Source organism: Strix aluco, chromosome 1 (assembly GCF_031877795.1).
Source record: "Strix aluco isolate bStrAlu1 chromosome 1, bStrAlu1.hap1, whole genome shotgun sequence".
Classification (NCBI taxonomy): Eukaryota; Metazoa; Chordata; class Aves; order Strigiformes; family Strigidae; genus Strix; species Strix aluco.
This window is the reverse complement of record NC_133931.1, coordinates 8,902,780-8,923,449: the sequence shown is the minus strand read 5'-3', so window position 1 is coordinate 8,923,449 and position 20,670 is coordinate 8,902,780. Positions and strand designations below refer to the sequence as shown.

General features: G+C 38.6%; 1 protein-coding gene across 8 annotated transcripts; it reads right to left on the bottom strand.

Annotated features, from left to right (window-relative positions):
- Nucleotides 1–1,155: 1,155 nt before the first annotated feature.
- Nucleotides 1,156–20,421, bottom strand: TMEM71 (transmembrane protein 71). 8 transcript variants are annotated; one of them, XM_074839385.1, is made up of 11 exons: nucleotides 20,170–20,421; nucleotides 17,672–18,196; nucleotides 14,532–14,589; nucleotides 10,696–10,908; nucleotides 9,734–9,891; nucleotides 9,030–9,209; nucleotides 8,520–8,595; nucleotides 7,962–8,011; nucleotides 7,707–7,779; nucleotides 6,240–6,266; nucleotides 1,156–5,779 (listed from the first exon to the last, which is right to left on the bottom strand). In XM_074839385.1, the coding sequence occupies exons 2-10, from the start codon at nucleotides 17,682–17,684 to the stop codon at nucleotides 6,260–6,262; spliced, it is 828 nt and encodes a 275-aa protein (XP_074695486.1). In that variant the 5' UTR covers nucleotides 17,685–18,196; nucleotides 20,170–20,421; the 3' UTR covers nucleotides 1,156–5,779; nucleotides 6,240–6,259. The 8 variants fall into 8 exon arrangements, with proteins under 8 accessions (XP_074695486.1, XP_074695402.1, XP_074695044.1 ...); XM_074839301.1 differs by having other exon boundaries at nucleotides 1,156–5,020; XM_074838943.1 differs by lacking the exon at nucleotides 6,240–6,266.
- Nucleotides 20,422–20,670: the final 249 nt, after the last annotated feature.

The window sequence follows — 20,670 nt, the reverse complement described above, 5'->3', positions numbered from 1 at the left end:
GATGAAAAGCTCATGGATTGAGATAAGGACAGGGAGTTCACACACCAATTACCGTGATGGGCAAAATATACTTGACTTGGGGGAATTAATTTAATTTATTGACAATTAGAGCACAATAATGAGCAATAATAACAAATCTAAGAACACCTTCCCTCCACCACTCCCTTCTTTCCGGATCAACTTCATTGCAAACTCTTGTACTTGTAAGTCCTGATTTAAACCACAGTTTGTTATAATCAATATATATGTAGGCCCTGGTTTGCCAAATGTACTTAAGCTGTAGGACTACTTGTCTGAGCAAGTAGCTTCTCAATTGTGATGAGCATAAAAGAGGTATTCTCTGTATGCCAGTGCCTAAAAAGCTCTCGGAGTGTATTTGTTTTCCTCTTGTGAAGAACAGCTTTGTTTATGACTCAGGACTAAACTATTTATTCAGGAAGGCAGAAAGCCATATTTTGGAGCATGCACTTGCAACACGCTAGTCCTAACCTGGTAGCCTGGTACACATGCAGCAAAGCTAGATGCTGAAGTAGGATAATCACACTGGTTTCTTGTCCTTCTTCAAACTGCAGGCTCTTCAGAATGAGCCTTATTAATCCATGACCTTGATTTTACTGGGAATAATGACATACTGATAAAGTGTAACATACCATCCTTGAGCATCAATGGTGTTGTGCTAAAGCCCTTGGATGCTCAAAATCTCAGATTATCATTGCAATGTGGCTCTCCAAGTTGTGCCTTGTTGTTTCTAACTTCCAATATACTCAATTCAAAGGCTAAGAGGTCTGCCAGATTGTCTTGTTGCCCTTGGGATACACTGAACTCCTGAACCCTGACACAGTTTCAGAATCAAACAGTATCCTTTTGAGCTTCACTTTCACCACATAAAAATTCAGATAAGACCAAATGTTTTTATCCTTTGCAGATTTTTATATTTTATAGCTTGGAAGAATTTTCTGCTGTGTAAATTTGAAAGAATGAAAACTGATAAATCCAGCACATCATACACACATGCTTTCAGCATTCAGACCTATATGTGAGCTGCTCTTACAATATGCTTCATTGAATAAAACGTTTGCAGCCCATACATCAACACAATGTACGTATACAGGTTTGATGTAACTTGCAGGTATGGTGTCGTACAACTTCTCAAGAGACTTATACATTAATTTATTTTCAAATTAAATACACATTTTATATTTACATACATTGACCTTACTATGTTCATTATTTTCATGCAATTATTTTTCACTCAAATTATATACTAAGAGCTTTACATAGCACAAGCCCAAATTATTAACTTGAAGCAGTGTACATGACAGCGATAATGTAATGAGCCACATTACTAACAGGAGAATGGAGTTGAAAAAGAAGAAAAAGGTCCCATCTGGTATGCCTTCCCTGAAGAAATTCGCTTTACTGCTTTAATACATGAAAAGTTTACTTGTTAAATGCATAAAACAATGCAATATAAAACATATTTCTGTCATGACAAAAAATAAGCTTTATAGCATTATTATTACAGTGCATCAGAAGTATTTTGAATATGTGTTCACTCCATTAGTATATACTCAGGTAAAGTGCTGCAGACCCAGCAAATTGATATCCATGGACAAATCTTAGCTCTTAAAATGCTGCAGGTCAGAGTCTTAGCTGGTGGAGATCAGCTGATTGATACCCACCCAGAATCTGAACCTATGTCTTTCTATTTATATCCTATTACATTATTATTATTGGTTTGGGCTTCACTGATATTAATATTATTGTTGCTGTTGTTATAATAATAATTATTATTATTATAGTCTATGGTGGTAACAGTTACTTAGTAACTGTAACAAAATGAGGCTTTCATGTTCACACCAAAGTACCAATAAATCCTCTCCCAAAGAGCACACAATCTACAGGATAGGACATAAGCTCACAAATGACAAATTCATTGAAATATATGCAATTCCTAATAATAATCCTCATTATTGACAATACCCTCAAATACAGGAAGAAATGCAAAGAGGAACAACTTTACTGATAAGTAAATGCCAGACAGAAGGGAAAAAAAAGGCAGCATAAGAAACCATAAAAAGTAAATAATATAAAATGAAGTAACAGTTTTGCTCAGTGTATACTAAAATGTACAGAGGTTTACAAATCACTGCAGCTATTTCACAAAAAAATACATTGAGAAACAGATTCTGCAGAACTGGACTAAATGACCATACCTGTATTCTGTACCAGTCTGGTTTATTCCATATCATTTTAATAAAAAATGTTAATCTGTGTAGGGTTTGGCTTCTGTGAGTAATGCTTTCAGGATAAATACAAAACAGACTTGCTCACAGACTAGGAACATTGTAAACTAAGGGATGCCATAAATATTATTATTGTGCTTGCTACTGTTCCCTTCAACATGAACATTCCCGCTATAAAGCACTACATGATATATACTTAAGAATGACCCTGAAATTCAGCTGAACACAGCAAGAACTAAGAGTATAAGACAAGTTGTAATGATAAAAAATAATAGTAACAAACAGTATGAGATAATGCACAAGGGTTATAAATCTATAGAATTAAATTCTTCTTTCATTCTCTTTTTCTAAATATATTAAAGTGGAGTAACTGTAATCACTGGGGGCAGAAACATAAAATTCTAGTTGTTTTCTCTGTTTGTAGATGCGCTAGTTAATCATTAATCAACAAGTGGTTTTACTTTGCTACAATTACATTTCACAATTATCCTAGGCTTGATTCTCCAGATAACAGAAGCTGCAAATACTAACTACCTCTGAAAGTCTGAATTTAAATACTTAGGTTAGAAAATGCCTTCAACTTTTTGTCAGATGGATTCTGGCTTAAAATTTTCATCCAATGGGATTGAACATAACATATTACTGTGCCTCTTTTCAAAGAAACAATACAAGGTTTCCTTTTATGTCCATTATATATGGAAGGCAACTACCAAAGCCCACCAGTCTGGTAATTGAATAGAACTTTGTTAATTCAACATTAATGAATATCATGGAGGGCAGATTTTAACAGATCCCAAGCATATTATTTTCAGCCCTTGAATTCCAATTGCCAAATTGTCCCAGAACTTCCCTCTCTCCAGATCACACCAATTCCAATTTACAGTTTATATTTATTCATAGACAGATTATAGAAATTCATTTTAGAACAAATTTTTGGCAAGCTGAATCAGCTTTTTCTTCACTAGTTTACAGTGAACTAACTAGTTTACAGTGAACTCAGGCTTTTCTAGTTTTCAGCATAATCACTTCGATGACTGTAGGGTAATTGCAATCTTAGACTTTTCTCTCAGTATAGGATTTCATTTTCCAGATTATTTTTCGAGGAGGTTATTTAAACCCTAAAGAGCTTTATAAGCCTTTAGTTTAAAGAGTGTATTTAGTAATGGACCTGTTACAAGTAGCAATAAAATAGGTAACACAATATTTATAGATATTACACAATGATGTTTACTCTCAGTTGTCTCCATAGTTAAAGTAAATAAAGAAGCAGAATTATTTAATACTGGCAAAATTATTCAAGTGTATTAACTACGAGTAAATATGAGGATAAGTATTAGAACTACTATTATAGTTACATAATACATGTTTTATGAAGAAGAACATCCTATTTTTGCCATTTATTGAAATTATAAAACCTGGTCTTGTTACATCAGATGATCTGCCTTCATATAAAGTCCATTTAATGCACTGGGCAGAAGTAAATTACTCTGCAAAATTGGTAATTTGGGTGAAATTTCCCTCTTTGAGCTCTTAATGCTGAGCTGTTGATGCTTATCTTCAAAATATAACCATCTATTTACACTTTGAAAGACAAAATGTACATTTTAACTTAATTGCAAGTACTCTATTCCTCATTGCATCACTTATTCAGAATTTTGATGCTAGAAATACATCTATAACTTGCTTGAGTTTGGCTTGGACATAGATTTGGACAGACAGTGGTGTTTCAGTTTTGTCGATTCTTTCTTCCACCAGAACCTTTTGTTTGTGTGCTTTTGCTGCAGAATTTTCAAACCCCTGACGTTCTGCCTGCCAGCCTGATTGTACCCCATGGGCAGACCTAGCCCTTCCGCAGCAGCATTTCATGTCTGATTTACCAGCTGGGGCTGTGCTAGCTCTGCTTTTAGCACAACAGGGGACAAGCAGACTAGAAGCAGCGCTAGTTATGGAATGATTTAGTGGGCAATAGCGTCCTCACACATTATCATTGTTTTGTTGCACGGGAAGATGAAATCCATGCTGTCCTAGATAAACTGGCATAGAGGGAGATATTTTAAGAAGCAGATTATTAAAAGCCTGGAGTCACAAGATAACAGGTTTTGGTTACCCACAGATTGTATGTGTAATTTAGTCTCTGTTGTAGCAAAGATCCAAGCTGAAAAATACGGCTCAGTGTTTCCAAAGTAAATACCTGCAGGTCTCATATTTTTGTACAGGAATCCAGGTAATTCAGATTCATCACTGCTTCTCCACATCCTGATTCCTGGTTTTCTGAGGAGTGCTTTCCTTCCAATAATATTTCTTTCTTCCTTTCTTCTTTTTTCATAACGCTCAGCATAAAGGCCAAAAGGCAGTGCACACACAGGAGACAATAAAGCTTCTGAAATATGTGGTAACCACTATCCAAATCTGTTGTCTTTGAAAGCACGTTGTTACAAAAAATTGATATATGAAGTATGGGAAGACATAATTCTTTAATAAAAAGATGTTTTCATGTGGATTACAAAACACGTTTTACCATCAATTTATTACCAAAATGTTTGTGGGACCCCATGCCTACATAGGATTTAACTGACATAAGAGACTAGAGGTACAGCAATTGTTTCAGATGACTGCTTTCAGATAGTCACCAAGAAGTATGGCCTCACTCACAGTTTGACCAGAATAAAAATAAAGAATTGCATTTTGAAGGAAGAATACTAACAATTCTGTTATTTTTTTTCCACAGGAACATGTGTAACGATGGCCATAAGGACGTATCAAATAGTTTGATGCTAAAGAAAATAAATTTGAGGAGGAAGAAAAATGAAAACTGTTAGTGAATTGATTTTGAAATATAGAGAGGTAACTACTCTGCTTTGAAGTTTCTACAAAAGGCAAGAGACAAGCTTGTTTTGAAATGCTGGAGATCCTGTCTCTCAGTATCCTGTGCCAGTCTGTATTTAGTTAGATTCTCCATCCTGTAGTACCTGCTTTGATTAATAATGATACTGGCTTTCAAAATCAGACAACTTTACAGTTCTGGTGCTGCAGCCCTTACATAAACAGTCCCACTGGCTTTAAGAAGTGCCATATCTAGCATCCACTGCTTGGCCCACTGGGTCAATAGGATGTATTTTTTCATCATAGGCTTTAGTAAGTCTGCAAAGTGATCAAATGCCAGAATATTATTCTAAAATGCTCAGTTTGAACATCCTCTTTCTGAGGACTGACAAAGGTTTCCCAAGTTGTGTCTGCAGCTGTGCAGATGCCTTTAGATTTCAGAAGCTGAACTGCACTCATCCAGCAAACTGATGAACAAGGCTGTTTTATCCACACTGTAAGGAATGCAAACCCTGGCACAGCTCCACTTAGTTCCTTCTTTTCATTTTTATCTTTTCAAAGTAAAGAGATAAAGGAAATAACGGAGTCAGGACTGGGATGGCCAGCTCCAAGTACAAATAAATCAGTGCTCTTGTTTTAAAGGTCCTGAGCTGCACCATAACTTAGAAATGCTTGGTAAACAGAAACTGGAGACTGAGGATGAGGCTTGACTGAAAAAGAATAAGGAAGAGAAGAATCTGTAAATATTTTCCAGATATTCTGGACTAATACATGTTGATGCTGCTTCACTCCTTCAGTAGAGTGATACCAAGTTAGAGCAGTACAGCACCTGGCACTACCATTCAGTTTAAACTTGGAAAAAGGAGGACTTGCTTTGCCCGTTACTGAAAAACATGTTTTCTCTGTGCTGAAGCACAGCAGTTGTTTAACAGCTTACACTCTTTAGCAACTGTTGTCAAACAATAAAAAATATTTCATCCAAATAAATTCAAAGAAGTGTTTTAGACAGCAAAGTGGAGTAATTCGCAGTGGAAACTGGCAAGGGTCCTGCAGCTAAACCTTCTTTTAATGAAAAGTCCAGGGAACCTTTCTGGCATGCTTGAACCTGTTTTGTAATAGGGCTCACCCGAAATGTAGAGGAATTCTTTGTAAATTTAAACATATACTCACCAGTTACTCTTTCTTTCCGATTATTTCCTGGGGGGAGAAAAATAAAGCATAGACTTTTGTATGTCTTGATTTAAACCACAAACTGTGAGTATATATGCAGGTTGTGATTTGCCAAATTTAGTTAAACTGTAGGATTACCTGTTTGAGCACGTAACTTCTCACTTGTGATGAGCATAAAAGAGGTATTCTCTGTATACCAGTGACTAAAAAGCTCTTAGAGTGTATTTGTTTTCTTCTTGTGAAGCACAGCTTTTTTTATGACTCAGGACTAAACTATTCAGGAAGTCAGAAAGCCGTATTTTGGCGCATGCACTTTGTAGCACGCTAGTCCTAACCTGGTGGTGTTGTCTTTATAGGGAATAATGACATAATAACAAAGTGTAACATACCATCCTTGAGTATCCAAGGTGCTGTGCTAAAGCCCTTGGATGCTCAAAATCTCAGATTATCATTGCAATGTGGCTCTCCAAGTTGTGCCTTGTTGTTTCTAACTTCCAATATACTCAATTCAAAGGCTAAGAGGTCTGCCAGATTGTCTTGTTGCCCTTGGGATACACTGAACTCCTGAACCCTGACACAGTTTCAGAATCAAACAGTATCCTTTTGAGCTTCACTTTCACCACATAAAAATTCAGATAAGCCCAAGTGGTTTTATTCTTAGGAGATTTTAGATTGTATATGCTTAAAAGAACTTTTTGCTGCGTAAAAAGTGAAAGAATGATAATTCACAAATCCAGCATATACATACATGTTTTCAGCATGGAGGCCTATGTATGAGCTTGCTCTAAAGATATAATTCAGACCTTCTATATATGTAAGTCTTCTTCTCCAGAAGGATTTAGAAGCTACATCTCTGTGGAAAACTTTGAAATAAAGCAGTCAGAAACAGCAACATCAGCACCTTAAATCAGTTCCTCAGACTGATTTAATACTTCTAAGACATTTATCAGACCACATTATAAGCCAAAGGCAAAGCTCTGTCCTGAACCTAATGGTGCATTGGGTTAGTGGGGCCAAATCATATCAATTCTCTAGTCCCTGGAAGGTGGTGATGTGGCTAGCAGCATAGTTAGCTGTTTTTATTTTTTCCAGACAAAAATAAAGGCTCGTTTGGCCTGGGGGTGGACTTCAGTGCAAGGCTTGAAAGCACACCTCTGGATTCCTAAGTTACTAACCTTGCTCTGTATCTGCATCTTCATGTTATGGCATATTAGGTTTATCGTCCTTTTCAGCTAACAAATAGGTGTTACAACATATACTGTACATTATGAAAAGGCAGTTTTTCAAAATAAACAGAGTTTCTATGAATAAAAATCAGTAACAGGAAAAGCCAAATCCTCCATCAGTAACTTCAGATCATGTCTTCTATCCTTTGATAGGAAAACAACAGAAGGTATCTCTCCTACCTCTTCTTAATATAAAATTTCTAAATTCCTCTATTCATTACATGATGTTAGAGTCACTTACCAAAACTTAGCTGTTTTGAAAGACGTGTCAAGACTGAAGAAAGATGACACAGCAGCATCTTGGGACAAAAGAACTGTGAAATTTAAATGCAAAGTCCTGTAACTGATTGAAAGTTACATTCTGTCCCCATATGCCCCCATATTGCTCTTGTTAGCATCAGTAAGAGCCATGGATGTACATCCAAGGATGGATTTAATCCTCAGAAGTGACTTAGTAAAATATCGTGTGTTGAATATAAAGAAAGTCTGTACTTACAAACTAAAATTATCAGCAACAAAGTGGCAGACAATCCTCCCAGAAAATATCTGAGAACATAACAATACACATAAATGTTAAAAAAAAAAAAAAAAAAAAGGATGCATATTGAGTTAATAGACATGAAGCCTGGGTGGGAGGAGGAGAGTAGGTTCTTGCAGATGAACCCTCTGAACTCTGGTAGATGAACTGCAATTTGAAACTTAATTTGAAAATTAATTACTTAATCTATTGAGGATAATCTCCTAGAAAGACCTCAGCATTTCCAGACTGAGAGAAACACCCATATTGGTCACTTAGAAAGACATGGATCCATTCTGATTCTACTCAGCCTTTCAAAACCCCTGTCCAAGCACACCTGACAAAGTAGTTTTCATATCTGCATACATATTTCCTATTTTTGTGCATATCTATATAGCTTGGATATTTGCCTACATCAACTATCATGTGAAAAAATATTAAAAGTTATATCTGACTTTGAAAATGTGACCCTTATGTTTTATTCACCAACTGAAATGGAGTAAGTATTAATATCAGAACAAATAAAAAAAAAATTACCTTGTACATATTGAAATGATTAAACATGTGATCAGTGCAACCATCTGAGAAAGGACATTTTGCACTGTCCTGGATTCTAAAACAAAAATCAGGAAAATAATTTTCATGAGTTTTCAGGAAAGTAAATATATGACAGGAGGTGTTTGCAAAGACTACCTTCAGCCTGTGAGGCCAGTCTCTTCAGCTTCTTTTTAAAAGAATTCGCCTAGAGTGATTCAAAGCGTAAACCTAATTTTTATGCCCTGGGTGTCTCTCAGGAGTCTTTTTCCCCCACAGCCATAGAGACACTGTGCCTTCCATGCTCTCAGAAAACAAGCCTTTCTGAATAATTGCCTGTTTCAGTTTTTGTTTCCCTGCCCTTTCCTCCATTTTCCTCTTCACTCCACTTTTTTCTTTTTCCATTTATCACTGAAAATAGGAGAGGAAAAGATGTGACCAGGGAGGAGTAAGCAAGTAAATACCAATTTTAAGACTAAAAATGAGACATATCAGAATAAGAATGTAACATACCTGCATTGCTCAAAGTCTCTCCATTTGCATTTATCATAAATGGAGAGCAGGATTTTGAAGCACAGAATGGTTTCTCAGGCTGAAGAAACTCATCATCTTTGGTGAGAGGGGCTCCATTAGATACTGGAGTTTGCCTTTGTGGCACATGACTATTATATTCAGAAGAAAAGTCAGAATCACCTACAAAAAGTGCACGTGTAACTGAGATTGCACTGAAGAAGAGCTTTGAGACTTTGCGTTGATCAATTTTTTTGGGGGTAGGGAAGTTAATTACTTAGTTACAGGGAGGTTTCCAAATTGCTAAGGGTAGGGAATTGGCAGGTTCAATGTATGCAGGAGAAAATATGCAGAGTAAATACAAAACTGCATAAAGCATAACACAATGAAGTTATCAAAACACCCAAGTGAAGGCAGACAGTGCCAGATATTAACAACACCAGTATAAATATCACTGGTGATGACTTCAGATTCAAATTCGGTCTAAAAATGTGGTTTTGGCACAAAAGTCTTTGTGGACTCATACTCTTGTTTTAATGCCAAGAGCTCAATTCACCACTTACTTACAATTCTGTAACCTGCAAACCTTTTACCTGCACATCTTGGTTGACAACTCCTGCAAAACCTATAGAAAGAGATACCCAAGTCCCACTAAATATAGACTGTAATGTTGTAGCTCGATTACTTGGTACCTGGTCAGGGCTTACCGGTATCACTCTGACTGGCTTCTAGTTTATTGCATCCATCAGGCCAAGGATCATCTACATGGGAGAAATCCATATTACTGATGGGCCATGAAGTGGAGGTGCTGAGATTGAACAAGCTGGCCAGAGAGCGACGGATTTTCTTCCTTCGCCTGAATACACTAGAAAGAACAGACACGTTGTCAAGGAATAGACTTAATTATTCTTGTTGAGCAGGGACATAGCTCTAAAGCTTGCAAGACTGACATGAAAGATCCAGGTTTTAGGTGCTGTTCCTAGCTCTGTTCTTGACCCTGGGTATGTCACCAGGAATGAGTGCTGCACCCCTCAATAATGTCAGGGAATGTGTTAGCAGCATGGCAATATCTCATGCTGTTGTGATACTGGATATTGTGATGCCAGATGAGACTACGGTTACTGGGCTGTGATACTGCTCTGAGTGGTCTCATGCTACCCATGAGTTTCACCCTACCATACCCCATTTGGTGCAGCCTGAATCCACTGTACTTCAACTTTTTTTAACTACATTTTATATACCTTCTTAAACCGGAGTTCTTCTGAAATCAAGAGATATTTTTCCCTGAGTAAGAATTCCAGGACCAGACCTTTTTTATTTTTATATATATATGAGTTTTATATATATATATGTACACACAATTTTTTCTTATTCGTTATCATGGTAACACCCCATTGGCTTTCCTTTTTCTTTATTGGACACAACTGCAATTATAGCAACAACTGTGTATTGAAGAGCTTTTTGAGTAGCAAGATTAGACATGACTGAAAATCAAGCTATTTCAATCACTGCACTCTCTAAACTAAATCAGTTGAGATGTTCTCATTAAGAAGCAATGCTGCTCTTATGCCAAGCAAAATGTAGACAGCCACACAGATACCTCCAGGTAAGTCCAGAGATGTGGAGGCAATTGCCAACATTGAGTAAAATCTGCATGTAGTTCACTTACCGAACCAAATTCTCTTTATATGTAACAGTTGTCTGGGATGGTGTCAGTGTGATGTTGCCCTCTTCATCAGTCAGAAAACTGTCTTCTGTCAAAACGTAATAACCATTAGAAAGCAGTCGAGGGCTGTGGCGACATGTGGAAAGGGAGCCTGTCAGAGGATTTGTGGAACAACACTCATAGGCAGGGTCATCATCCAAAAAGACACAAGCATAACTGAAAAGGAGAAACGAAACCCTTTAATTCAGTGAATATCTAGACAGACCAAACCCATGATTTAATGATAGTGAATTTAGATTACCAGCTGATGGGAGCTGGTAATGATATAGAGCTAAAATAAGTGGATATAATGATATTACTTCTGGACCTAGAGGGTTTTGGCCAGCTAGAGTGTGCCTGCATCACACTTTCCAGAGTGTCAGATTACAGGAGGGCTTCATTCCAGGTGGAGCATTTCATGAATGCATGGAGCCAGCTTGAATTGAGAAGCACATGGTGTATTTCTGTGGCAGTTCTCTTGGCGAAGGAGTCCTGCCAGATCTATACCTACCTGGAGCTGTCAGAGGTATTCCATTATTTTGCTTCTCTGAGTTACTGTAAATGGTGCAAGCCTGAGTGCCTCTGAACTAGGCAGGATTTATTTGCTTTTTGTAACCTAGCCATACTTAATGAAGATTCCAGTATTTAAAGGGTGGCTACAAAGAAGATGGAGACTCCCTTTTTACAAGGAGTCACATGGAAAAGACGAGGGGTAATGGGTACAAGTTACTCCTGGGGAGATTCCAACTGGACACAGGAGGAAAATTTTTCACAATGAGAACAATCAGCCACCGGAATAATCTCCCAGTGAAGTGCTGGATTCCCCAACACTGGACACTTTTAAGATTCATCTGGACAGGGTGCTGGGCCATCTTGTCTAGACCGTGCTTTTGCCAAGAAAGGTTGGACCAGATGATTCATGAGGTCCCTTCCAACCTGGTATTCTGTGATTCTATGATAATATTTAAGGATACATGACTTCTAATTCTCACAAATCCTAGAATACCATGCAGCTAGAACAACATAGGTTAAAGTCTACACATAGTGATAACTTTATCCAGCACTGAAATACAATTGATTTTGAGATTAAATATAGCACAGAAAAATACACTATGTGGTATTTAAAATAGAAGTGAGTAGTGACAGAGGTGAAAGAATCTAAATGTTGTAGACATTTTACTTAGCTCAAGTAGAATTGGATTTATCTTTAGTCCTTTCTCCTCAACCCCTTTGAGATCCAAGTGGCCATGCAGTCACATCCATGGAAAGAAATAAGAAAATGGATTGATTCAGAGTCTGATGTGGGTTTCAGAAGCAGGTTTAACTATCACATATGGCATGTCACAGAGGGATACCATAATTTCAGTGGAGGGAGAAGCATGTGGAACAGAGATACTCCAAAACCTTGTAACCAGTGCTTCCAATCTCCACAGCAGTATTTCTGAATCATAGAATCATAGAAACATAGAATTATTCCAGTTGGAAAAGACCCTTGGGATCATCAAGTCCAACCATCAGCCCTACTCTACAAAGTTCTCCCCTACACCACATCCCCCAACATCTCATCTAAACGACCCTTAAACACATGCAGGGATGGTGACTCCACCACTTCCCTGGGCAGCCTATTCCCCTGTCTGATCACTCTTCCTCTGAAAATTTTTTTTCCTAATGTCCAGTCTAAACCTCCCCTGTTGCAGTTTAAAGCTGTCCCCCCTTGTTCTGTCACTAATCACCTGTGAGAAGAGACCAGCACCAACATCTCTACAATGTCCTTTCAGGTAGGTGTAGAGAGTGATGAGGTCTCCCCTCAGCCTTCTCTTCCTCAAACTGAACAGTCCCAGCTCCTTCAATTGCTCCTCATAGGATTTGTTCTCCAGGCCCTTCACCAGCTTCGTTGCCCTCCTCTGCACTCGCTCCAGCACCTCGATATCTCTCTTGTATTGAGGTGCCCAAAACTGGACACAATATTCAAGGTGTGGCCTCACCAGTGCAGAGTACAGGGGGACTATCATCTCCCTACTTCTGCTGGTCACACTATTTCTAATACAAGCCAGGATGCCGTTGGCTTTCTTGGCCACCTGGGCACACTGCTGGCTCATGTTCAGCTGCTTGTCAATTAGAACCCCCAGATCCTCTCTTCCAGACAGCTCTCCAGCCACACCTCCCCAAGCCTGTAGCAATGCATGGGGTTGTTGTGGCCCAAGTGCAGGACCTGGCACTTGGTCTTGTTGAAGTTCATCCTGTTAACGTTGGCCCACTGATCCAATCTATCCAAGTCTCCCTGTAGTGCCTCCCTATCTTCACGCAGATCGACATTCCTGCTTAACTTGGTGTCATCTGCGAATTTACTGATAATGCACTCTATGTCCTTATCAAGATCATCAATAAAGATGTTGAACAGAAATGGTCCCAACACCGAGCCCTGAGGAACACCACTTGTGACCGGCCGCCAGCTGGATTTAGCTCCATTGACCACCACTCTCTGGGTCCGTCCATCCAGCCAGTGCTTGACCCAGCAGACCGTTCGCTCACCCAGGCCGTGGGCAGCCAGTTTTCCTATGAGAATCCTATGGGGAACTGTGTCGAATGCTTTTTGAAAATCCAGGTAGATAACATGGACAGTTTTTCTCTCGTCCAATAGTTGGGTCATCTTGTCATAGAAGGAGATCAGGTTTGTCAGGCAGGACCTGCCTTTCATAAACCCATGCTGGCTAGGCCTGATCCCCTGTTTGTCCATTATATGACTTCTAATGGCACTCAAGATGACCTGCTCCATGACCTTCCCTGGCACTGAGGTCAGACTGACAGGTCTATAGTTACCTGGATCCTCCTTTCTGCCTTTCTTGTAGATGGGTGTCACATTTGCCACCCTCCAGTCCAATGGGACCTCCCCAGTTAGCCATGATTTCTGCTAAATCATGGAAAGCGGCTTGGTGAGCACATCTGCCAACTCTTTCAGCACCCTTGGGTGTAACCCACCCGGTCCCACAGACTTGTGTGCATCCAAGTAGTGTAGCAGGTCTCTGACCACCTCCTCTTCAACTGTGCTGACCTCAGTCTGCTTCCTCTCCCCATCTCCCAGCTCACGAGGCTGGGTGTCCAGGGAACAGCCAGTTCCACTGCTAAAGACTGAGGCAAAGTAGGCGTTGAGCACCTCAGCCTTTCCCTCATCCTTAGTTACCATGTTTCCCTCTGCATCCAATAAAGGAGGGAGATTTTCCCTAATCCTCCTTTTGTTGTTAACGAATTTATAGAAACATTTTTTATTCTCCTTAACAGCTGCAGCCAAGTTGAGCTCTAGCTGCGCTTTGGCTCTCCTAATGTTCTCCCTGCATAACTTCACTACGTCTTTGTAGCCTTCATGAGAGACCTGGCCCCTCTTCCAAAGGCGGTGGATTCTCCTTTCGTTCTTGAGACCCAGCCAAAGGTCCCTGTTTAGCCAGGCCGGTCTCCTTCCCCGCCTGCTTGTTTTTCGGCACGTGGGAACAGCCTGCTCCTGTGCCTTTAAGACTTCTCTCTTGAAGTATGTCCAGCCTTCCTGGACTCCCATATCCTTCAAGGCAGCCTCCCAAGGGATTTTGTTAATCATTCTTTTGAAGAGGTCGAAGTTAGCCCTCCAGAAGTCTAAGGTGGCAGTTTTACTAACCCCTCTCTTTGTTTCTCCAAGGATCGAAAACTTCCATTTAAAATTTCCATTTAAAACAGTAATTAAATTAATATCAATTCTAGGTGGCCCAAAAGGGATTTTACAAAATCTTCAACACAATAAAAATAAAATTAAATATAATTTTCCTCAGTACCTTGGAAAAATACATTGTGAGAGGCTGTGTCTGTGTTCTTCATTAAATGCTGTTGAACCTGCAGAGGCAAAGGCCAAATAAGAAGGAGTTGTTATCATATCCACTGACTGCTCAGTTGACAGGTTTTCACTGACAGGTGCCTTGTGCATATCAAAAATATCATAAAATAAGCTAAAAAAGAAAATGAAATTAGGGAGAGATTAAAGGAGATAAAACAAATGAAAGAATGGGGGAAATACATAGTGTTTATAGCAAACTTATTTCAACCGGGAAAACACAAAATCAAAGCCAATCATAATCAGATATTTGTACCCTGCACAGCTTACAACCTTGAGAGAAATAATTATGGACACAAATGCAATAGCTGCAGTAATTTTAATGGTGTTTTCCCAGAATTCTGCTTCATGACAAAAATAGTACATGTACTGACAATAGATACAGAGTAGAATGGAAGGGCCACCATTAGCAATACGATATATTTTTCAGATGAAAATTGTGGACATAGCACAACAGGGATAGGGACAGGGAAAGTGGCAAAGATTTGACAACAATATTGTGGCAGAAGACTAAGGAAATAGGATTTGTCTGGATTACCATGGCTCAAGTCTGCAAAGTGCTGCCAGATGTTCAGCATCTGACAGAACCAGTCTTACAAAATATGAGCAATGGCTATCCATAGGGATAATTTATATCCGTCATTACATGGAAAGATAAAAGATATGATCTCTCCCTATATTACCTTGCCTCTCCTGTGTCTTTAGAGCATCATGCTCACAACACTGTTAGTAAATGCCCATCATTCACCTATGAGAGGAGATAGGTCTAAGAGAATTATTTTTTTATGTTCAGTTATGAGCATAGGCAAAGAAAAGACATGAAGGTCAGTGTTTCTACTTTGGTAATCTTGTTTATCCTGATTTGGAGTTCGATTGTCAGTCACAGTCTGGATGTGAAGGCTGACTGAGCATTGGGACCAGGCAGGGTCACCAAAGAAGGGAAGTGAAACCTTCCAGGGTATTTTATACAAATCAGTCCTATTGCCCTACTCCCATACATACTGTTCCTCCTACACTTTGAAAAAAAAAAATTCACTATAGCAGGAGAAAATTATGCTCTAACCCTTGCAAAAACAACTGAGGAGGAGACAATTACAAGAAACTTGGTGGAGATACAAAGAGATCAAGTAGCAAAAGTCAGAATGTCACACAGCAAGTTGTACAAAAATGAGAGCAGTGGTGTATTTCATAGCCTGACATGTTGTAGACCTATTTTTTTCATATACATTTAGCTCCTGAAATTATTTCTCTTATTTAAGGCAAAATCATGATTTTTAATTGTGCAAAAATATTATACTCAAACCCAAGAAATTCATCCAAACTAATAGAAAATACAGGAAGAACTTGACAGGTGGTTTGTTGATCTGGATATAAACTAAAACCTGCAAAATCCCAAATCTTATCAGTCAAATAAAATCCCCTCCACAACAGAGTTTTTTAATCAAAACCTCTGGTGAACGTGCACAAATTTACTTGCTCCTGGTGTTGATGCAACATGTGATATTTCATCCATCTTGAAAAGGACTGTTTCATACACCCTGGGATAACAGCTAATATAGATTATCTTTAAAAGAGTTTAAAAAGAAACAGGACTATATTTTATTTTGTCTTGTTTGAAAATCAGGATGTGTAAAATAGTATAATCAATATATATATTATTAGTTAGAATATATTCTTGTTTAGGCAAAAGTGATTGATTCTAGAGCAAATTTGTTTGAAAATGGATACAGAAGTATACCTCAGCATCAATTATACTACTGAAACCCATAACACAGTTGTACTGAAAGTGATTTTCTCAGTTATGGTAATATAAAGTAGCAACCACTAAACCCAATAACTTTTAACAATAGCATTTTACATATGGGTAGTTCTTTCATTAAGAAGTGTTGACACATACTGATCAAAGTTGCAGAACAAACCACAGTCTTTCCTTTACTAATTTGAATTGTCTTATAAATTTGCAAGATATGTCTCTGCAGGATACCTGTTTATCTGCCACCCTCTGCAGAAGTAAAATTTAAGGTAAAATAGAGTATATACATATATTTATAAAAGAAAGAGAAATATACATATACAAATACATTACTGGGGAGGAGATGACTTTTTCTCTTTTGAAGAACCGTTAATAAACAGTTGTAGTTTGCTTTCAAACTATTTTAAGTCATGTTAACACCAAGCTTCTGTAAACAGTCATAGAACAGGCAGTCCAATGGATTTTTTTGCTACCCTTGATCACGAAAATTTTTGTCTCATGCGTTAATGAAGAGGGTTCCTGAAAATCATAATTCAATCAATGCTGGAGAAAGCATGTAAACATCATGTTGTTGACAATACTGCACAGTGTTCTGCTTTCATTTAATATTCAGTCCCATTTCTTGGCTATTAATAGAATGAGAAGCTATAGTAACAATATAAGCAAGCCAAAACAAAGCATCTCAACCACCACTGTACAGTGAATCAGTAGTATTATATCTGTAATTCACAAAAGGAGCATCAATACGGAACCTTTAAAGTATGATATGAGAAAATACCAACAGCTTTAAGAAATCTCACTAAAAGTGAATCTGAGGTGAATGCGGCAATATTTTATGTCAAGAATTAAAATAAAAGTTTAAGGCAACAACCCCACTTGAATTTCAAAACACCCAAAAGCCCATGTTGCAATAGAAACAAAAAGTTATTGTCCAAAACAGTTAGTTTTAATTACCTTTCCCTCAAAAATGAAATTAATCTTTAAGCCAATGATGCCCTCAATTGGTAGCCAGCAATCCCCTGCCCATGTTTATATTCTAAACATTAATATGTACTAAAATATAGTGCTAACTATTAAAATAGCTAAAGCCCAGGCAACCGGTTTTATTCTATTGTACCTACTAAATTAAGTGTCTACAAATGTAGTTCATTTGTTCACACATATTAGTCATTTTTGAAGCACAGTCTAGTCTTTTCTCCCTGCAGGTAATGATAACAACTTTCACAAAATACAAAACTTCCTGAAGAGCAATACAGAAATGAATCCAAAGGCTAGTTATTCCTCAGCTGACAGATATATTAAGAGATAAAGATGTGTAAAATCTTCCAAACCTGGAAAATCCATCTCACTATTAACATGTGTATGCAAAAAAGTTTCTCATCATCAACACGAGAGCCTCTGAGATGATAAGTGGAGGGTGCTCCTTCTGCAGCTCCCTGGAAGAGATTAGCCCTGGGTCTTCAGAAAGGCAGGTCTATGAAGTCCTCTGTTTCCTTTTGAAAACAGCCTGTGCAATCAGCGGCACAGAGGCAGAATGAGGTCATGCTTCCTGTAAAGTAGCCTCACATCAGAAGCATTCATTTTGAAGAGCAAACTGAAGATTAAGATTAGCCCAGTGAACACACTTGCAGGCTGTTGCAAAAGAGAAGATACACTATAAATAACATTTTGCTCCAGTGATGATATGGAGAACAAGGGCAGAACCTTTTCTCATAAAAACAAGTGACACAGGTTTTTGTTTCAGCTTTATTTTTCTGCCTCAATCAGAAAACTTTAACGTGGTATGTCCAGATCACTCCATTTGTTGAAATACTTGTAAACCTGCTGGGCTTTCATGTAGGAAAATGATCCAGCTGCTAAAAAAAATCTGTGTATAGTAACAAGACATTTTGCAAAAGCACTATTATACAGAAGATGCATTTGGTGAGAGTTCAGAGTTGTTTTAAGTTTCATGGTCAAAAACATTACTGAAGATATATATCATGCAATGTTAAGATAAATCCCTTTGAAAGGAGAAAGGAACAAAGCCATTTGTAAACTTAGTCATTGTTCCACTCTATATGTTTCATACTGTGCAAGATATCAATTCATCATACCTTAAAGTATACAAAAATAAAGTCAAATCCATGTAAGACAAATGGAGCCTGAACAAGATGTCCTGGCAATCAAAATGATTTGATTGTAGAACTATTATACACAAAAGTACTATAAATCAGCTGCTTGACACTGAAGAATTATACAACCTTAGGGAGCAAAACTTCATCTTCAGACAAATAGATAAAACATGCTAGTAGGTATCTCTCCTGATGTCTGTATGTATCACTGACAAAAAGAAAGCATAAATCTAGTAAAATATGATTGATTTGATTTAATGAGAGTATTTTTCCCTGGAGTAGGAAAAATACTTCCACTGACAACAAAGGAATGTAAAATTCTCACCTTACAGAAAAGGAAACAAAAATGGGAATTAGACAATTAAGATGTTACAAAAGAGCTTTTGTTTGGGAGCTAAACTAAAACGAACATTTTAAGGTCCTTTTGCTCAAACGTGAAAACACGGGGCCATGTTCATTCTCCACATCGCTTCTTTTCATTTAGTGGAATTATGCCAATGAGGAAATTTAGTCCAACGTTATTTTCATGGATACATGGACTTCATCACGGAAGGATTTCCCTGGCTACCCTGTCTCTCTACAGGCAATGGACATAAATTCCCAATGGTCTTTAAAACTAGGTCAGCTACTGAAGAATTTCTATACATACATTAATTTACTTCTTGGGAGTATTTTGGGTTTCTTTTCATATTCTTCTCAACAGGAAGCAGTTAATTCTGAGCTTGGACTGCTTTTTTGAAGGACGTTGCTGTTTCATGTTTGTCTGTGTAGTTAAAATATATTGTGTCTATATCATATTTAGACTTAGAGGTGTTTTCTTTTTTAATCACTAACATTCATATCTGAAACTCACTGTTCCACAAGCTTTTGATGCATAAACTTTGTGCATTAGTGAATACTTTAAAGGTAGGTGCTAGCTTATAGTTTGTACACACACACACTCACACAAAGATTTATATACAGCTTTTTTTTGTTGCCCTTCCTGTTGCTCCTCAAAATACTCACCCTGCCCCAAGCCCTATCTCAACTGTCAGACTTCAAATTCGAGGAAATGAATACACCAACCAGCTTGCTGTGCAGTAGTTTTATGCCTGTTGCACACATTACAAGTTCAACCCACAAAAGGAAGGAAATGAGAAATTACAATACTAAATACCATGTATCTTTCTACTCTTCTCCCAGGCTTACTCTACTTTCAACAACACTACAAATAAAGGAGAGAGCATATTGCCAATGGAAATCATATTGTGCTGGGTCTGACAGTCCAAGAGAGGTGAGGCTGGCACAGCTCCATACCTGAGGTTCCACCAGCATGGAGCCTGAGCACGTATAGCCGGTAGGCACAACGCAGAGCACATGTATACACCATATATATAAATACATACACAACTGGCAGAGACACGGAGCACTCACACAGACGGTATCCTTCTCACTTCTCACAGGACAGAGGGACACTAGTGGGAATATTCAGATACATACACATCTGTACATGCTGGACCCCTCCAGCAGCTGGGCTCAGACACTCTAGTCTGCCCAGTAGCTGCCCATGGATCTCAGCCTCCCCAGTGGCTGACACTGGACATATGACCCCCAAGCATCAGCCCTACTTCACTTGCTGGTACAGACCAGCACACACACACACACACACAGGGCTGGCCGGCATGCCCCTGGTCCTCAGCAGCCCACTCCCCATGGCATCACCCTTAGAGACACACCTGCTCATAATGTGTCCCATGTCCCCAGGCTGCAACACTTTTCAGTCCCAAAGCTGCTCTGCTGTTCACTTATCTGAGTGGGTTTCACCTCTGGACACGGGCTGAGGCTCTTCTGGGACAGCCCTGGGAGGGGTCCAGACAGAGTGTGCCTTCCTCTGAGTCCTTAATTTGGGTTCCCACCTGCCTTCGTGCCCCTGTGCTCCTCTAGACTGCTGCAGATGTGCCTCTTGATGGGCTGATGGCTCCTGGGATGAGTCTGAAAGCCGCTGGGTCAGGGTAGTATTTATAGAATCATATTTGGGCTCCTCCTTCTGCTGTTGTCTCTCTGTGCTCCTTTATGGGTGTGCAGATGAGCTTTTAGCACATATTACACCATAAGTCTGCCATCTCAGCAACTCACTGAAACTCACTGTAGTGCACTATTATGCTAAACACACAATTTTCAGAACGGGTATTTTGCCTCGTCAAAGGGTATTTTGCCTCATCGAGTGAATTGAGTGG